A 20,011-nucleotide genomic window follows, 5' to 3' on the forward strand; every position below is an offset into this window, starting at 1 on the left:
TGGACAAACTACACTATCCCTATCTACTGCCCTACAGAATACTCTATCTAAATATGATCTGGATGACCCAATGCTGTTGGTCCCTGTCCACATTGGCACGTTCAAGTAGTTCAGTTGGTACCTGTCAGACAGTTGGAAACGTCTGAGAAGGTCTTTGAGGCATTTGCATCCCCTTCTCTTCCTATCTCTCCCTACATATTCTAGACATGTGTCCAAGATAGCGTTCCAATCCCCTACTAAGTGTAAAGATTGAGACGTTCCCAGGAAAACCTCTAGACGTCAAAAGAAATCCAACCAACTTAAGGACTGTGCATATATCATAATCAGTCAGAAAGCACACCCATTACTGCCATCGACATCCAAGACAACCAGCCTGCCCTCTGGGTCTAAGAAAACTACCCTTACTTTGGGATCCAGACCCTTTTGAAAAAGCACCCTGGTGCCACCACCACCCATTCTTGACAGACACAGAGAAAAATAAATGTCGAATTGACTGCTGAACATGGGCTTGAGGGCCTGCAGGTTGGAGAGTCTGGTTTCATTGATGGCTGTAATATCTACATTTAGTGGCTTGATGTCATTCAACAGGTAGCCTTGTCTCTCCAAGATGACCCCCAAGCCACACACATTTATACTACCTAGTCTGAGCATGGACCTAGCAAAAGTTCTGCTTTACACACAAAGAGAGAAAAGAGAGTCACTTGCTGTTCAAAAACAGGGTGTTTTCCTCCTCAGAAGTTTCTGTGAGGAGATTTTTGTAAAGTTTTTTTGACAAATGTTTTTGAAATCTCCCTACCAAATTAGGGTAGAGAGATTTCATGAATTTATGTGTACTTTGTGTAGTGTGTAAAATTTGTATGTGTTGTGGTGGTGTTTTGTATGGGTGGTTGTTTTTTTCAAATTGTTTCGTGTAATATCAGTGTGAGACCTGATGTTAGTATTGTGGGGCCACTTGGCACATTTGTGTGTTTGTAGTGTTGGTGCTGGTATTGTTAATGTGTGTGGAAATTTTGACATTGGGAGTGGTATATCTCCCTGCTTTGTTTGACAGAGTAATCATTTTTTCCCCCTTTTTTTTCTCCCCCCCCGTGGCCATTTGCCATTCTTCTGTGTCGCCTTTACCATACTACATGTCGGAGGAATCAGAATATTGAAGGGGAAGGGTATTGGGGTCGATTTGTGCGTGTGTGTTGATGATGTTGTTGTTAGTGCTGGTTGGTGGCAGTTGGGATGTGATGTATAGGTAGTTAGAGGTGAAGGGTTAATCTTTTTCTTCTTTTCTTGTTTTGGTGCTTCTGTAGCTGTTGTTGTTTGTTGGTGGTAGTGATGGTGGTGTTTATTGGTTGGGTTGGTTGAGTTGGTTGGCTGGCTGGTTGGTTGGTTGGTTGGTGGAGCTGTTTCATCTGTTGTTGCTGCTGTAGTTGTGCTGATGGTGATGTGGGTAACAGTGCTGGTTTTCTGTTGGTGTTTTTCTTTTTGTTGTTCCTGTATTGTTGGACAGTTGATTGCAAGGTGGTTTTTGCTACTACAAAGGTGACAGTGTGACCATCTGCCTTCAACGTCCACATGTAGGTTTGTGCCGTCCAACAGTTTTACTATGTCTGAGACAGATTTGATCTCTTTTGATCCACTTGGATTAAGAGCTTGGTCTAACCCAGTTTTGCTGCTCCAGGTCAGCAATTTCTAGCATATTAATTGCCTTCTTGAAATCATAGCAGAAGGCTGACACCAGCCATCATATTTCTATCTCAGAGGGTACATCTTTGATTTTTCTTTTCATCACACGATGACCAAGGTATGTAGGAATCATGATGATTTCCTCACATTCAAGTGGCTTAGTGGAATGTTCATTTGCTTGTTCCTGTTTATTGAACCTTACTTTGACAGTGGCAAATCTTTTACCCCTTGTAATATATTTTTTAAATGCCCATATAGGTCTTAAGCACTTTTCCACTGTGTTGAGTGGCATGTTCCAGCCTTTTTGTTTCTATGTTTATTGTTTTATGAATTGTTGTTTTTGTTTTTTTAAATGCCCTGTAAAATGTCTTTTGGTGGGTGTAATTTTATTGTTCTTTCTTCTTTGCTTAAAACTGACTTGCATTCTAACAATTCTCGGGTCAAAAAAGATACGAGTTGTCTCCTTTGCCTCAGAATAGAAGCAAAGTTGTTTTGTTTGTTCATGTTGTTGTTGTTGTTGGTGGTGGTGGTGGAGGCGGTGGCGGCAGCGGCAGCAGTGGAGGTGGCAGTGGTGGTGACAACAGTCATTGTTTTAGACATGCATTCATTATTATCTTTATTTTCTTTTCCCACTTGCTCAGTAGGAATGCTGGTGTCCTTGTATGTGTTGGCATTGTTGTTCAATTGTGTATGTGTGAAAGTGAGGGATTGTTTTCTTTTTTACTTGTTGCTATTGGCAGCAGAGGAAAGCTATTGGCAGCAGAGGAAAGTCAACTTCCAAATTGGTTACGCTGTTAGTCTCAAAATGAGACAGATGGTCTACTTGTATGTGTATGTGTGTGTTTATTTGCAGTACACTGTACTGAGCTTTTTGATGATTTGAAATATAAAACTTAGTTTTTACCTTATGATAAGCAAACAAAATATGTTTGCAGAAATGGTTTTCTCTCTCTTTAGGTGGAAACAATCGGATTAATTTATTAAGAAGTCATTATTATTCTTCATGGAGAGCTGTAACAGGACTCTATCTAATCTGAATAACAATATGACTAATCATAATTATAATTTGATTTTCATGTTCCATGTTGGCATGGGTTGGATGGATTGCCAGGATCTGATTAGCCCAAGAACTGCATCATGATCCAGGATCTTCTTCCTAATGCCAACCACTTTATAGCAAGTATTGGGTGCTTTTTTTAATGCCATCAGCACTAGTGAAGCCATCATCAGTTTGCAAAATTTTGAACCCCCAAGGGGTGGATGGCAGACAACTTTATGTGTGGAGGTAAGGAGTAACAGATATACACAGATATATCTGAAAATGATTCAATGGACATATTTAAGTTTTACATTAGCTTTAATTTAATAAGACAAAACTAAGAGAACACTGTTTACATTCATAAAATTTCCAACCAGCCACTGGCTATAATTCACATATTATCTTTCCCTTTAATTCAGAATAACCAATAGACTTTCTAATCAGCCTTTAGATGAGGCTATTTTCAATAAAGCAGCTAGAAATGGACTTAGTGAAAACTAGAAAACATAAATTAAATGTCACTGTAATACAGCCAGAAATTTCTTGTCTTTAATAAGACATTTCTCACTTGTGCCCAAATTCCATAACTCTTCAATTCACATAACATTAAGGTGATAAAGGAAACATTGCTTCCATGATAAAATACCACAGTTGCAAACACCATCTCCATACAGCCATCATGCTAAGAGCCAACTTGTAACTGTTGAAATTCATCTTTTTGTCAATTCAGGGGATTCTGTCTCTCACTGAGCACCCATACCACTTCCAAATGGCATTGAAAGGAATTATATTCTTTTATTTGTTTCAGTCATTTGACTGCAACCATGCTGGAGCACGCCTTTAGATGAACAAATCAACCCCAGGACTTATTCTTTTGCCGAACTGCTAAGTTACAGGGATGTAAACACACCAGCATCAGTTGTCAAGCGATAGTGAAAGTACAAACACAGAAACACAAACACACACATGCATGCACTTTATATATATATATATATATATAAATAATAATAATAATAATTTCTCACTTGACCGCTGGTTGCAGAAAATTTTTCTTGAATTTTTCTTGAATTTTTTTGCTACCCTTATATTGATTAATTAATGATTGATATATATATATATATATATATATATATATATATGTAGGTCCCGGGTTGATTCGGGGTTAACCACAGTAAATAAGGTACTCAATACATAGCAGAGTAAAATTAATTTATTATATAGAAGGAGCTTCTACAGGACTAGAACTGTTTCATTCAAGAGAAATCTTCAGGAAGCTAGTTAACAAGAATTGTATTGGCATTTATACATTTAGGCAGGTTTAAAGGGGTGTTGGTGGGGGACTTTTTGGGGGTAGGCATAGCGCAAAATATCATACTTGGGGGAGTGGTCAAGGAGTCAGTGTTAAATTAGATAGAAGAATAAATTTAAAAAAATAAATAAATAAAAAAAAATATATAAAAAAAAGGGAATAGAGTTTTAGGTAAATAAGGAGATTCTCACTTATACCTATGCACATATGTATACATATATACACACACATACAAACATATATACATATACATACACACATACATACACACACACATATATACATATATATACACTTACACATACATATACATATCTACACATACACATATATGTATACATACACACACTCACATGCATACACGTATACACACATGTATATATACACACACGACCACACATACATATACACACAGAAAAATATATATACACATACACACACATACACACATACGCGCATACACACACATATCCACACACACACATGCACACACAGCACACTAGTCCCTATATACACATATATACACATACACACATATATATACACACACATACATATACATACATATATATATATATATATATATTTATATATACATATGTGTACCCATGCATACCTACACATACACACATATATATATACACATACAAATACAGACCCATTCCCTAATTTTAATTTTATTATCTTCATTTATTACTTTTGTTATCTTTGACCGCTGGTCACAAACATCTTGGCTATGACAGCCAGTCCATTTATCTGTCTACTCGAAAACAAGCCCTCATTCACTCACGCACACTCTGTAGCACGTACACTCACTCATTCGTACATTCATACACATACACGCACGCACGCACGCGTTATATTCATACATACATACATCTACATACATTCACGTATATACACATACGTACGCGTACCTACAGATTCATGTCTACACTCTTAGAAGGCTAGTCTATACATATACACCAATAAATATAAATACACACACATACATATACACCTACATACAAATACATACATGTATATATATACATATATATACATTCACATATATATACATATATATATATATATATATATATATATATATATATACACATATACATACACATACATATACACACATACACATACATACATATACACACATACACATACATACGTATACATACATACATACATCCATACATACATACATTTATACACATACACACACCCACACGTATACATATACATACATATATATATATACACATATATATATACGCGCATGCATACACATACAAATACATACACATACGCATATACATATACCTACATACACATACACAAATATACATATATATATATATATAATATATATATATATATATATATATATATATATATACATACACACACATACATATACATACATACATATACAAATATATTTGTATTTTTTTATTTATTCTTCTATCTAATTTAACACTGACTCCTTGACCACTCCCCCAAGTATGATATTTTGCGCTATGCCTACCCCCCAAAAGTCCCCCACCAACCTGCCTAAATGTATAAATGCCAATACAATTCTTGTTAACTAGCTTCCTGAAGATTTCTCTTGAATGAAACAGTTCTAGTCCTGTAGAAGCTCCTTCTATATAATAAATATATATATATATATATATATATATATATATATACGACGGGCTTCTTTCAGCTTCCATCTGCCAAATCCACTCACAAGGCTTTGGTTAGCCTGAGACTATAGTAGAAGGTGCCAATCAGCAGGACTGAACCCAGAACCATGTGGTTGGTAAGCAATCTACTTACCACACAGCCACTCCTGCACCTATGTGTCTAACTAAAATCTTTCAAAGTTCATTTCTTTCAACATCTCTACTCATTCTGATCAAGGAACAGGGAAACTTACAGTTTGTTTGGAAACAGTGATTGGAGACTGGCATGCCCTCCAATAAAATGGACATAGGATGGTCCTATCAATGTTGTCTCATTTCCATTTTATTGGAGAGCATGCCAGTTTCCAATCAATGTAAGAACTATAAGCTTTACTTAATTAAAAAGTACCAGAGACTGAAGCAACCTGTGAAATCACGTTACTTCTTTAAAAAATTCCAGTTGCTCAAAAATCACAATTCCTAAAAATTAGCTTTAGCCAGTTCTAACCAGCAATGTGAAGTAATTTCCCTTGAAAACAATACCATTAGGGTGAAATGCCTGTTTTTGGATTACAAGTTGTAGATTTACAACAAATCTAATCACATTTTAGCTTCAGCCAATGAAAAGGCTTTATGGACATAATGTCTTCTGCCATTTTTAACATTAATTCATACTATCATCTGAAATATGTGTTTTCCAATAAATGTGCATATATAAACAAACACTGTATCACTGTATATGAATGTATTGATGTGGAGAATTAACTTGAGAAGACAAAATTTATAAGTGAAATGTTATTTCTATCAAGATTTGGCAAATAAATGCAAACTGATATAATTGCGCCAAAAAATTATGATATTATGACTGAGATGAATTTTAAAATATTAAAAAAGTTTTCTGCTTTGGAAAATAAAATGTCTTCTCAACTACTATGATAATGAAAATATATTTTATCCCTAAGGTGAATTAAAAAAACATTTTTTTCATAAATTGGATTGACAGAAATATAAACATTTATCATTATATATAATATATTATTATCTGTAAATGCTGGTTATCACTCATATTCAAATATGTTGTGCAAGTTTAAATTGTATTTTTTTGTTTTGTTCTTTGATAACTGATTTATTAGGATAGTTGACATCTCACTTCCTGTGTCATCTTCTGATTCTAGCAGAATCTTTCCTTCTTTACTGATAGGCAATTGTAGATATTATTGTCTTAGACAGCATATTGCATTAAAAATATTTTACACACAGAGACAAGTCAAATCACCAATGATTTATACAATTTTAACTAAAGCTAAGTAACATTAAATACTATAAATACAAATCAATTAAAATAAACTGAAATAATATCAACCACCAATAGCTTCAGCAAGCAAATTATTTGTTGACACATGCTGATGCTTGCCAAATTGATATTCATGTGCACATAAAACAGCAATAATCAAAACAGTAATGTACATATTCATTTTTAACATGTTCCAGCTGATTGAAACCATATCAAAATACCAGTGTCTTGAAGTTCCTTTATGTGAATGAATTGAATGTATTGTCAACATGCACTATTTGAAAGAAGGTGTTCTCCAAAAGTAATACAAGTGACTAACATATTCACATTAAATCTACCAGAATGTATTAAGAATGTACAACATTGTTTTGGTTCTCAATATTTTGTGTGCATTTGATACTTAATTCATCAATTTGGCAGACATCAACATGCATCAACAAATAATTTGCCTGCTCTATAAAGAGCCACCACTCTTTTTTAGTTTCATTGATTCAGGCAGTGAAGGCACATGGCTTAGTGCTTAAGGTATTCAGCTCATGAACATAAGGTCATGAGTTGGATTCCTAGCAGCATGTTGTGCCCTTGAGCAAAACATTTTATTTCACATTGCTCCAGTTCACTCAGATGGCAAAAATGAGTAATACCTGTATTTCAAAAGGCCAGCCTTGTCACATTCTGTATCACTCTGAATTTCCCAGAGAACTACATTAGAGTGTTTAGCCACTTGCACATTAATTTCATGAGAAACTGGAACTCTCAGAATGGCAGTTGATCTGGACACAAGCAGGTCAACACTTCAGTGTCTCAAAGTCAACTTACATCAAAAAAATCATTTGTGTTGTCAACATACATTGTTTGAAAGGTGTTCTCTAACAGTGAAATACAATATAATCACATTCTAGAACATATTAAGAATGAATATGTGTATAATTGCTTTGAATCTTGTTCAATGTGCACATGATAATTACTATTTATTATGCCATACAATTAATCCGATTTATTTCACAAATATGTGTGTATATTTTTTACTAAGTTTCTGTTTATGAAAAGTAATTCATATATTAAAAATGTCTTTTTTAGGTGCTTCTGTTAAGCCTCTCCAAATTGCAGCCAATAAAAATATTCAGGTTAAGAACTGTCCATGTGGTTATAATCAGGTAACAAGAATGTTAATAATACTTTAAACAACTCTTTTCACATCTTTTTCAATGCTATTCAAAATCTTTTTTGATATATTTTCAATAATACATCCATACCATGGATACTTATAACACAGTTGCTCAAAATATGAGCCAAGTCTCCTAAAAAGCATGCCCTACCATTATAAAGAGAAAAGAAGATATATTGAATAATGTGGTCTTATATGCATTTTACTTGAAGGGAAAATACAGTTAGTTAAGGCTGTCCTTGATTATAGGCTTGTTTGGTCAAGTCTAACCTTGGATGATTAACACCTTATTGCTGAATGACTCATTATTCTACAGATACAGGAATTTCTATGAAACTCTCTTGCAGATGTCATGCTTGGAAATTCTTACATTACAAATGTTAACAAACTCACTCAACACCTCCTTTGCAATTGCAACTTCAGAAAGATCAGTTTAAGAAAATGAAATAAATATGAGAACTAGTACAAATTATTACTACCATAAAAACCCATGTAATTTATGCTCCTGTGTAATTTACACAGATGATTCTCAGGATAAAAATTGTTAAAAAAAAGCTTCTACTCATGTAAAATTCACATCCAAAAGTTTGCAGAATTGGCAATATGGCCAGGGGAAAAAGGTTTTCAATTTAGTTGTATTTAGCATAATTTCACTTACTTATGATTAGATTTTATTAAATTTTCATTTAATAAAAAGAATTTCTGTTTAACAGGTATCACATTAAAAGCTATTAAATTACAGTGTTTGTATTGTTTATAATAAACTTTATTTTACATTTCTTGCCCACAAGAGATTATGTCTGATCTTTAGCATACTGCTGTATGTCTTCTCAAATGTCCCTTAGCTGACCAGTCTCTCCATTCTCCATTGTTCAAAACATTTTCTAAGCATTACCCACTATTCTCATCTTGGCCCCAAGGCTATATTTTGCTCAACTGTTTGTCCTTGTCCAGCATCCTAAATCACACTCTGTCATTTTTCTTGTTTTGTTTCATTTTGTTTGCTCTTGTGCCTAATTCTATGCAAGAAAAAAATTTTTTTTTGTGGGCACCACTAATTGGGAAGCATACAGTCTTATTGTCAAAGGTGCGAAACTGAAAAGTACCATTGGTCAATAATTGATGAAGAATTATGGACTTTCTGTTTGTCTCCTGTTTGTTTTTACATTCAGTATACGTTATGTCATTTGTTTATATATTTTTATTTATTTATCAAGTAATGGAACGCAACACACACCAAATTTTTATTAACAAGTAAGTTTATATTTATATATATATATATATAATATATATATATATAATATATATATATATATATATATAAACTTACTTGTTAATAGAAATTTGGTGTTAATAGAAATATGTGGAGGCATAGTGGACTCTCGGTTGAAGGATCACGGTTTCGATTCCCAGACCAGGTGTTGTGTGTGTTTATTGAGCAAAAAACACCTAAATCCCCACGACGCTCCAGCAGGGGGTGGTGGCAACCCTTGTTGTACTCTTCCGCCTCAACTTTCTCTCACTCTTTCTTCCTGTTTCTTGAGTAATGCTGCGATGGACTGGCATCCCGTCCAGCTGGGGGGAACACATATGCTGGGAAACTGGGAAAACGGGCCCATGAGCTTGGCTATGTTTGAAAAGGGTGCATAAATAAAAAATATATATACCGTAAATCCTCAAATATAATCCGCACTTTTTTCCCAAAATTTAAAGGTCAAAATCCCTAGTGCGTACTATATACGAGGTTAAAAATGAAATTTATTTTCTAAGCAATGTCCGAGTCTCTATTTGCTGTCTGACAATGTTTATTCAGATGTATTTTGTGATGTCGGGCATGAAAATACCTTAAGCTAAGCCTGAAAGCAATGAAATCATAAAAGAATCATCCATAACTTGCAGTAAGCAACATTTATTAAACGTTATTACTGTAATTTTTTTATTTTGTGCAAACAAAATGCACAAAAAAGCTACACATTTGCATTATGTTATATATACAATAATAATAAAGGAGTCAAAACTATTAAAAAGGTTGCAAGACACAACGAAAATTTTAGGACAATAAAAATTAGAAAAACATGGAAATTTTACCGGTGTGTGTGTTACATAATAAGGCACAAAAAGAAAATGACTCTCCCCAGACATAATAGAATAATAAAGGACATTACTGTATACAGTTTTACAAACCAAGGACGTTATATAGACCTCCTTGACTGAAGTTAGAGAAGGGATGCCTATTATACACAAGGTTTAGGTTTTTCAGAGTTACAGCCCCCTAAAAATCCCCTGCGTATTATACTTAAGGGTGGACGATACTCAAGGTTTTACAGTATATACGACAGGCTTCTTTCAGTTTCTGTCTACTAAATCCACTCACAAAGCTTTGGTCAATCTGAAGCTGTAGTAGAAGATGCCCGAGGTGCCAATCAGTGGGACGGAACCCAGAACCATGTCTTTGGTACACAAGCTACTTCACACCACCACTCCTCCACCTATGTAATTATTAAAACTTTTAAAATCTATCTCATTCTTACTTGCATACATAGATTGAGGATGAAGACAATGGTAGTGATCCCTGTGCCATATTTTATTTGTTGCAATATTTTAAAAATATATATTTAACTTGTAGAAAATGTGAAGTAAATATATTTTCAACTTGTTATTACTACTTGATTGACTCCAGTCTAAATGTTACAAAAGTTATGAGTATAACATCTACCCTGACTTTAATATTTTAAAATTCTAGATAGGTAAGCCATGTAAATCTCAAAATAGCACGATGACTATGAAGTAAGTGTTTGGTGAAGTAAATAAGATTTTGTGTGTGTAAATAATAATAATAATGAAATTATTGTATACAGTGCTCAGGTGCACCACAACTTGTCAGAAAGTGCGTATAAAGTGTATGCAGTAATGTACAAATGTCTGGAAAGCAAACAATGTATGAGTCAGATGCATGCTTGTGTGTGTATGGAGGGGAGGAAATCAGGTGTAGTGTTGGCGAATCTCAGAAAGCATGGAAGTTTTGAAGGATGCAGTGCGCCGACAACTAACAACCGATGCCGGCAGTTTGTTCCATGCTTCAGCAACTCTCAGCGTGAAAAAATGTTTCCTAAAGTCATGGGAGCTGTGCTGTTTTCTGACTTTGTAAATATGTCCACGGGTGCTAGACGGGTGGAGTTTGAAAAGGTGCTCAGAGTTATTGTTTGTAAGATGGTTGATAATTTTATGGGTATCTGCCAAGTCAGCTGCCAGACATTGGAGTTTCAATGTGTCCATGCCCAGGGAAGTAAGGCGTTCAGAATATGGCAAATGCCTGATGGAGGGTATTCTTTTGGTTGCACGTCGCTGAACGGCTTCCAAATGATTGATATCCTGGGCAAGATAGGGGTTCCAGACCGGTGATGCAAATTCCAGGTGAGGTCGCACCATAGCTATATAAAGCCGCAGATAGATAGTCGGAGAGCGGCTCACAAAGGATTTGGTGAGTGATGCCAAGACACCCTCAGCCTTCTTGACAATTTTAGCGATGTGTTTTGTCCAACGCAAATCACTGTCGACAATAACACCCAGGTCACGTTCACATGAAGACTTTTTGAGATTAGTGTTGTGGAGGGAATAGGTGGACGCTGGGTTTCTCCTCCCAAAATGCATGGTGGTACATTTGTCCACAGCCAGCTTGAGTTGCCAGTCCGTGATCCACTGCTGCATTGTGTCCAGGTCTGATTGCAATAGAGATCTATAGTGTACAGGATCTGACCTCTTTATTTTGAGGTACAGCTTGATGTCATCTGCATATTTCAGCACTGTGGCATTCTTTAAGTTGGCATCTATATCATTAACATATGCAACAAATAAAAGGGGGCCAAGAACAGATCCCTGTGGTACACCAGATGTCATCTCATAGGGTGGAGAGTGCTGTCCTAGAACTGTGACAACTTCTTTTCGGCCGAAAATAAAGGACTTCAACCAGTTATAGAGTTCGTCTCTTACACCCAACACAGAGAGCTTAGAGTTAAAAGCCTTAGCAAAGTCCAGGTAAACAACATCCACCCAGGATCCGCGATCAGTGATTTGGATAACGTCCTCAAGAAACTCGATGAGTTGATTACAGCAGCTGGAGTTAGGAATAAATCCAAATTGTGACGGCTGGATGAGGCTGTGAGATTTCCAGAAGTTCCAGAGGGTTTCCCTGATACAGGATTCCATCAGTTTGGCGATGCAGCTAGTAAGACAGGCGATGTGCTGTCACCTTTTTTGAACAGAGGGATAACACTGGCAGTTTTCCACTGCTCTGGAGTAACACCATTGTCAAGACAGAATTGGAAGAATAGAGAAAGTTGGCTTAGAAGGAAGTGCCCACCGTGTTTGAGAAGTAGGTATGTAACACCATCGAGACCAGGAGAGGCATAGTTGCGTTTATTCTTAAGGTGGCGTTGTAGCATTGCTGGTGTTAATTGCATAGTAGATATAGAGTCCGATGTCAGTGATGATGAAGATGGAACATTTTGGTCTTCGACAGTAAAGATGCCTGCATAGCATCCAGCAATGATTTCTGCACATTCTTTGGGATTGCCAGTAATCTGTCCTGTGTGGGAATTGCGAAGGAGACCAACTAGAGAGTGAGGTCTCTGCTTTGAGTGCACATACTTCCAGAACACTTTGCTGTCAGGGTTGGTTGCAATGCGTTGCTCAAATTCAAGCACTGCCTTTTTTGTCACCTGCTTGAGGTGGTTGGCTGACCTATTGCACTTTTTCCTGTTGATCTCTGATTTGTGCAATTTGTATTCCTGCTCAGCCTTACGGCGTTCTTTCCTGGCAAGCCGGACTGCTGCAGTCTCCCAAATTGCACTATTGGGTGGTTTTTTTGTGCTTGTGTGGTACTGATGCTGCACATGCCGCCCATATTGAATTCAGAATGTTCTGGAGTATAGTGTCCACATCTCCAGAGGCATAAAATTCGAGCCAGTTTGGGCATTGCAGCTCAGTACAGTAAGAGCTCCAGTCTGCTTTATTCCAGTCAAAGCGGGCAGTCTGAAGATGGTTGTGGTTTTTGTTACAATCAATCAGAGACAAGTTGGCCATGATCATGGAATGATGAGAGTCACCTAAAGGTTCTTCATTAGTGACACTAATGATTGTTTCAGGAGAAGCGGTAAGTAGCAAATCCAAAGTGTTGTTACCCCTTGTGGGGGAGGTAACGACTTGGGACCAATTTGAATTCAGCACCAGTTCGAGGAAATCGTCTGCACTTTGCAGCTAACGGAAGGCCTCCCAGTCAATCTCAGGGAAATTGAAGTCGCCCGCAATATAAACATATGTGGCTGTTTTCATGGCAGCAGCTCTGAGGATATCAAAAAGCTGTGCGTCTTGATGATAATTTGGGGGGCAGTAAACAACTCCAAGCAGAAGTGTTGACATGGTCATGTATATTTTGCAGAAAAATACTTCCTGCTGAGATTGGTTCAAATCATCACAAGGGATTGCCGATAGATTTGATCGAACATAAATCATCGCACCCCCTCCATGGCGATTAATGTGGTCTTTGCGGAACAGGTTGTAGCCAGCTATGCTGAAAACTCCATCACAGAGTGCAGAATGTGCCCATGTTTCCGTGACTGTGATGAAATCTGGGTTGATACTTTTGACATAAGAGTCAAAAAGATGCACCTTGTTGCATAAACTACGGGCATTCAAGGGCAGCAGTTTGTATCTGGATTTCAGATGGTGATGATATACAGGGGATGGCTGATTGTTCTTGGTTAGTTTCCCAAGATTTTTGTATTGCCAGTTGTTGTTGTGGGTGCAGTTTGCTCAGTCCAACTGGTATCCCTTATCCATGACTCACCAGACTTGACAAATTTCCAGATTTGCCCATCATCGTGGAGGCTAAAACTTTTCTGTGGCATAGAGCTACAGATCTTAGCTTTGGGCATACATCAGGTGGTAGGCCAGGACGTGTCCTAAAGTTGATTATGTTGTCGCGCTGAGCTCTATCAGCAGCCAGATGGAATGCCCGCGCCTCAGTAAAGTTTGTAAACATCAGCCTGGGTTTGGATCCTGGTTGGCCAAGGCGGAAAGCACTTTTTGGAGGAACACAGCTGAGATCCTTAGCTGTGTTTCCAATGAATGCCTGCAGATCTGCCACACCTTCCAGCACTCTGATGGCTATTACTTCATGAGTGGTTGGTTCAGCAACTCCCTCTATGCGTTGAGATTCTGTATGAGCTACAGGTAAGTTGCTGAGCAAGGCACTCCGATTAGACCCTTCGCTGTGAGTTTTCGCACAGACGCTGGTTCTGATTCCTGCTATTTCACGACTCAAAGCAGAAATCATTTGTCTAATTTCTGCAACTTCTGTGCTGATGGTCGATTTCTGCTTTAGTTGAGAAGTATCATGGTTGGCTTTTGTTCCTGCTGATGTACTTCAGCTGGAATGATCAATTTTTGTTGTCAAAGAGCAATAGGGGAGGAAGACACAGGGGGCTTAAGTTTCTGTTTTTGTTGATGTTCTTCAACAGGAATGGCCGATTTTTGTTGCTGCTGTTGAAGAGTGACAGGGGAGGAAGACAAGGGCGGCTTTAGTTTTTGCTGTTGTTCTTCATCAACAGGACTGGTTTTGGGGGACAAAGTAGTAGGTTTTTGCTGTTCAGCAGCAATGGCAGCGGAAGACACGGTTGTTGGGTTTTGTTGTTGCTGTTCAGCAGCAATGGTGGCAGGGGACACACAAGTCAGGCACTGAAATGACCAGTTTGGTAGCTGGACCATTTCCCAGAGTTTATCTATCATAGAAGTATGGTGTCCTTTCTTTTGACCTGGGATCTTCTGAAAGTTTGTGGCACATTGAAAGCAGATCGAAACACAACATTTACTGCATTCAACCCATCTGTTTTGGAAGGAATTTTCGAGTTTTGTGCATAGATGACAGATGTGGTTTGCCAGGCAACGTTCTATTTTAGGACAGCGACCAGTCTTGTTGCACGGCTCATCCACAGATGATATCGTGGCAGTTTTGTTCTGTCTGCCCATCCGTACCGTAGTGCAAGGTAAACAAAGAAAGAAAATAAAAAAAAAATTTTTTAAATAAAGTGAAGATATAGCACACTTGTTAGGGAGATAAATAAGATGTTATCTGTTGTTGTTATTGTTGTTAACTGTTTTCACTTTCCCCATTGTATGTGTGTATACAAGATGCAATTATATGTGTAATCAAGAGATGTAAGGAGTCAATGGTTGGTGTGTTTATAATGCACGCACTTGTTAGAGAGATAAATAATATCTTATTTTTCGTTGTTAACTGTTCCCGCTTCCCTCATTGTATATGTGTGTATAAAACAATACAATTATATGTACAATCAAAAGATGTAAGGATACAATGGTTGGTGAAGAAGAAAGTATGATTTGAATTCGCTTTGTGTATATATTTGTGTGTGGTGCGTGCTGATATATAAAACTGTGTGTATGGGTGTTCTAGAGAAACTGTGTGTATGGTTTTTCTAGAACTCGGGATGTACTTACAGTTATCTTTACGAAATAGAATGGCGTGTTTTCGATCGTGTTTTGCTAGACATGGTAACACAGATTTACGGCAAGGAGACACATGCATATAGTTACATGTCTAGACATGCTCATATATACTTAAATGATAAACTTCTGGAAACTTTTTCAGAGTTTTACAGTTTCAGTGATGACTTGGATCCGTAATATTTGAGTCAGCTTTTTCCAGTCTGGTTTTGAGGAAACCAATTTCTCAACATTGTTATTTAGGCAGTGATTGGTACTTATTCTATTCCCCCAATAATTACAGGTATAAACCTGAACATATAATCTGGATAGAATAACTGTAGATTTCTCAATAGTTCAGTGTAGATATTTTCATTTTCGTTGCTTAACATGCACTGGACAGCTGATTTCCACAACTTTGCAGTTTCTCTTCTCTGTCCCAAATCACTATGTCAAGTTTACTATGTTTACATTTTATTGAGGTTTTGATTGGGACATTCCACCAGTACTCCCTTTTATTATGAGTAGCTATGGTTCTACCATATTGTGGGTTCTTATTTCTTTGGCCTCAGGGTCATCCTTCCAAAGGTCTCATTATACAGTGTCCTAGCTATATCATGTCTCATCAGTAGATGGCATTTTCAGACAACTGCTTAGGTTGTGAGTGATATCTTTGGTGTTAACTCCACAAAGTCTGCATGGTAATCACATTTTCCTGCATCTCTGTCCTTTTTGTGCATCAGGTATTTTGTTGATATTTCCTGTTCCTGGATTGCAATTGCATATCCTTCAAAGTAGGAGTTAGTAATCTGGTTGTTGACCATAATAGACTGCTTTGAGGATCAATGTTACTATCATCCTGGAGTTTTCTACTGACATATTCATGCATATCTTCTGCTGATAAATGTTCATCCTTTCATCTGATATGTTGCAGTAAAGTTGTGCGACTTCTTTGGGCATGTATTTAAGGTTACCAGACAAGGAATACTGCTCAAGGAGCTGCTTTCCAAGTCTCATGATGTTATTAGCCTCATGTATGCAAACTTGGTCAAAAGATACACTTCAAAACTTGGTGGTTAAAAGATGTTGCCAAAAGGATATGATATGACATCCAAAGGCATTTGGATTGATGATGATGATACATATATATATATGTATATATACATATATATGTATACTAGCTGATGTACCCAGTAATTCCTGGAAAAATGGGGCTTATCCCTTGGTTGTATTCTCATAATTGTTTCACTAATCCAATAACAACAATGCTAAGTAGGTAACCCATAAAACGGATTTTGTGCATTTACAGAGAATACTGAACTGTTTTACACAGGATCTTGTTTTTAGGAATTCCCAATAAGTTATGAATACCCAAATTTTGAAGTCAGTTATGTAATAACCAAATGTGGAATTGCCTTGATCTCCCGTAGCTTGCACTTGGATGTCCAGGCCAAGTAATGCCTCATTGTAAATAGTGTTATTGAACGTGGTAATTTCCGCTGAGGTTTGCCTTTGAATCCTTTCTAGATGTCCTCTGCCATGCTGGTTTTGTGGATCGCCAAAAGCTTGTGGGTTCATGCAAGCTACATGTAATCAACATGGGGGAAAATAGCTGGCACAGTTGACTTTGTACTGTGCTGACTGCTGCCTCCTCCAGTGTCTGGTCTCAGTGAGCATTGTCCTCCAATAGTCCATGTTTGGCACAGGCTTCTCTGTAGGTCGTGCACGCTTCCCCATTGTGTCTTCGAAGTCTGTGAATGATGGAGAACCTCTGACAATGTGCAGCAGTAGATGCAGAAAGAAGCACTCCTGCTGATTAGGGTGCACAGTGTACACTCACCCAATGGCCCCACTTCTGAAGACAGCATCTTCTTCCCAGCCCTCAATGCATATTCCTTGCTTACATCTGTTCCATTTATTGTGTGCCCAGGTATAGTACACGGCGACCTCAACATATAACAGTGCTTGGGGAAACAGATCACATTGGCATAATTTGAAGGAAGCTCTCAAAATGGTTTCTGATGTATTCAGAACTAGGTTTTGAACATTGTCTTCTTTGAAATATACATGCTGGTCATTTTCAAGATGTACAGATAAATTTTAAGAAGGTGTTCCTACATGTACACAGGGTGTGACCTTTGTGTTGACAGTGCATTTGTCTAAAAGCAGAACAGTTCTTCATGCAGCACTTGTCAATTGGCTGAAGTGACATAAAAAGCTTCGTCATTTATTGTATAGTCATGAATAAGTCACTGACTTATTTCCTATTGTTTAGGAAAATACTATTTACTTGTTTAAGGGTTGTGCTGGATAAATTGCGAAAATAACTCCTACAGTTCAAATACCAAGAAATAAGCATACTCAATTTGATTTATACCAAATAATATAGGAAAATGAATGGGTTATTTTCCTTGGCTGTTGAATAGTTACATATAAGGATCCTTCCAGGGGCCCTATTATCTATTTTTTTCAACAATCTGAGTATGCCATGAGGTTTCCAGATATGAGTTCTACTCACATATCAAGTTTCATCAAAATTGATGAAACAATGTAGAAGTTAGCTAACACACACACACACACACACATATATATACTAGCTGATATACCCGGTAATTCTGAGAAAAGTGGGGCTTATCCCTTGGTTCCATTCTCATAATTATTTCTCTAATCCAATAACAACAATACAAAGTATGTAGCCCTTAAAATGGTTTTTGTGCATTTACAGCGAGTACCGAACTGTCTTACATAGGATCTTGTTTTTAGGAATTCCCAATAAGTTATGAATACCCAAATTGTGAAGTCAGTTACATAATAACGTGAAATTAGTTGCCTATTAGTAAGAATTCAAATAAAGTAGCCCAAAAAAAGGCTTTAATGTGTTCCCAGAGTGTAAAGAACTTAGGAGGAAATACTAATAAGGTATGTATACCAAAATCGTGAAGCATGTTACATAATTACAGGCTAATCAGATATGAGATAATAACAATTCAAAGTAAATAACTCTGAAAAGGGCTTTTGTGTGTTCCCAGAGAATATAACCCTTAGGGGCACTGGTGTTGAAATGGATTTACAATGAATGTAGAAACAGACCAACATTTAGTTTTACAGTAGGCATACAAATAAATTTGCATATAGATTTTAAAATAAAATGACATGTAGATTATCAATACATTTACAACACTTACAAATATTACAGGTAAATAATAAATACCTGATGATTTGGTGAATCGTATTAAGTTTTTAGAGCTCCTTGATAAACAACATTTTTGATCTTTTTTTGTGGGGCATAAATAAACAAATGATTTAGGATTGCCAACTCTTGAGCCTCCCACATAAAGTTGGCTATGAGAGTAATCTGGTTCTGCAAGGTTCAGACCTACCACATCCAAGAACTGCCCCTGGGCTTTGTTAATACTCATTGCAAAGCTCATTTTCAATGGGAATTGCAGGCACTTGTACTGGAAATGCATATCTGAGGGAACAAGTAAAATTCTAGGAATGAATACAGGCTCACCACTTGCTTTATCAGTCAAAATTGTTGTCTCCAAGATTGTTGGCATCATCTTCTTTATTATAAGTTGTGTACCATTGCAAAGCTTGCTGGATCAAGGTTTCGAAGCAGCATAACCAGTGCTCCAATGTTGAGGTACAAATTGTGAGGTGGGAGGCCAGGTGGTGTTAGACTATTCAAGAATTCAACTGGATAATTCACAGCTTCATCGATTTCAAGTACAGTGTCAATGGAATTGTAGATGTGACGCTCACCTGGCAACTGTTCCAGAAGTTTAAAGTTCAAATCATCAACTGCCACATACTTTGGAGCTAAAATGGCATGGGTTTTCAGCCAGTTGTGGCCTGTAAATTGATTCCTCAGGTAAACTGATTCCTTATTCATCAGTTCCTTTAAATCATATACCAAATATCCAAAAGGCAAGCTTACCTGGCCATCGTGCTGCACTCTCATGCTGGTTGTGAGTCTTAGCTTTTGCACACTGCTCCATAGGTAGGACAACTTTATACTGGAATTTACTTCATTAGCTCTTGTCCCCTTTGGAACCATGAGAAGGGTTTGTCTAAGGTCTCTTACAAGCAGAACTGTGGCACCTCTCATGAGCCTGGTGTTGTGTCTCAGATCGTGAAGGGCCATATCAAGAGCTTCAAAGGAAACTTCATGGCTCATTGTCACTTCATCCCAGATGATCAACCTGCATTCACCCAGAAGTTTGCCTTTTATGGAACCACAACTGATGTTGCAGTTTGCCTTCTCTTTCTTGGACAGGCCAAAAGGGAGTTTGAAACAGGAATGAGCTGTGCAGCCACCACTTAGCAGAGTTGCAGCTATTCCACTTGATGCCACTGCTATGGT

At 37.2% G+C, this 20,011-nt stretch overlaps 1 protein-coding gene across 3 annotated transcripts in view; it reads left to right on the forward strand.

Annotated features, from left to right (window-relative positions):
• LOC115212167 (HORMA domain-containing protein 1-like) overlaps positions 1-20,011 on the forward strand; it is a 557,209-nt gene that overhangs the window by 321,157 nt on the left and 216,041 nt on the right. For all 3 annotated transcript variants that reach the window (XM_036502711.1, XM_036502710.1, XM_036502712.1), the window contains one exon: positions 8,058-8,134. In XM_036502711.1, the coding sequence (XP_036358604.1) occupies positions 8,058-8,134 (77 nt within the window). The remainder of the gene's footprint in view (positions 1-8,057; positions 8,135-20,011) is intronic.

This window comes from Octopus sinensis, linkage group LG5 (genome assembly GCF_006345805.1).
Source record: "Octopus sinensis linkage group LG5, ASM634580v1, whole genome shotgun sequence".
NCBI lineage: Eukaryota > Metazoa > Mollusca > Cephalopoda > Octopoda > Octopodidae > Octopus > Octopus sinensis.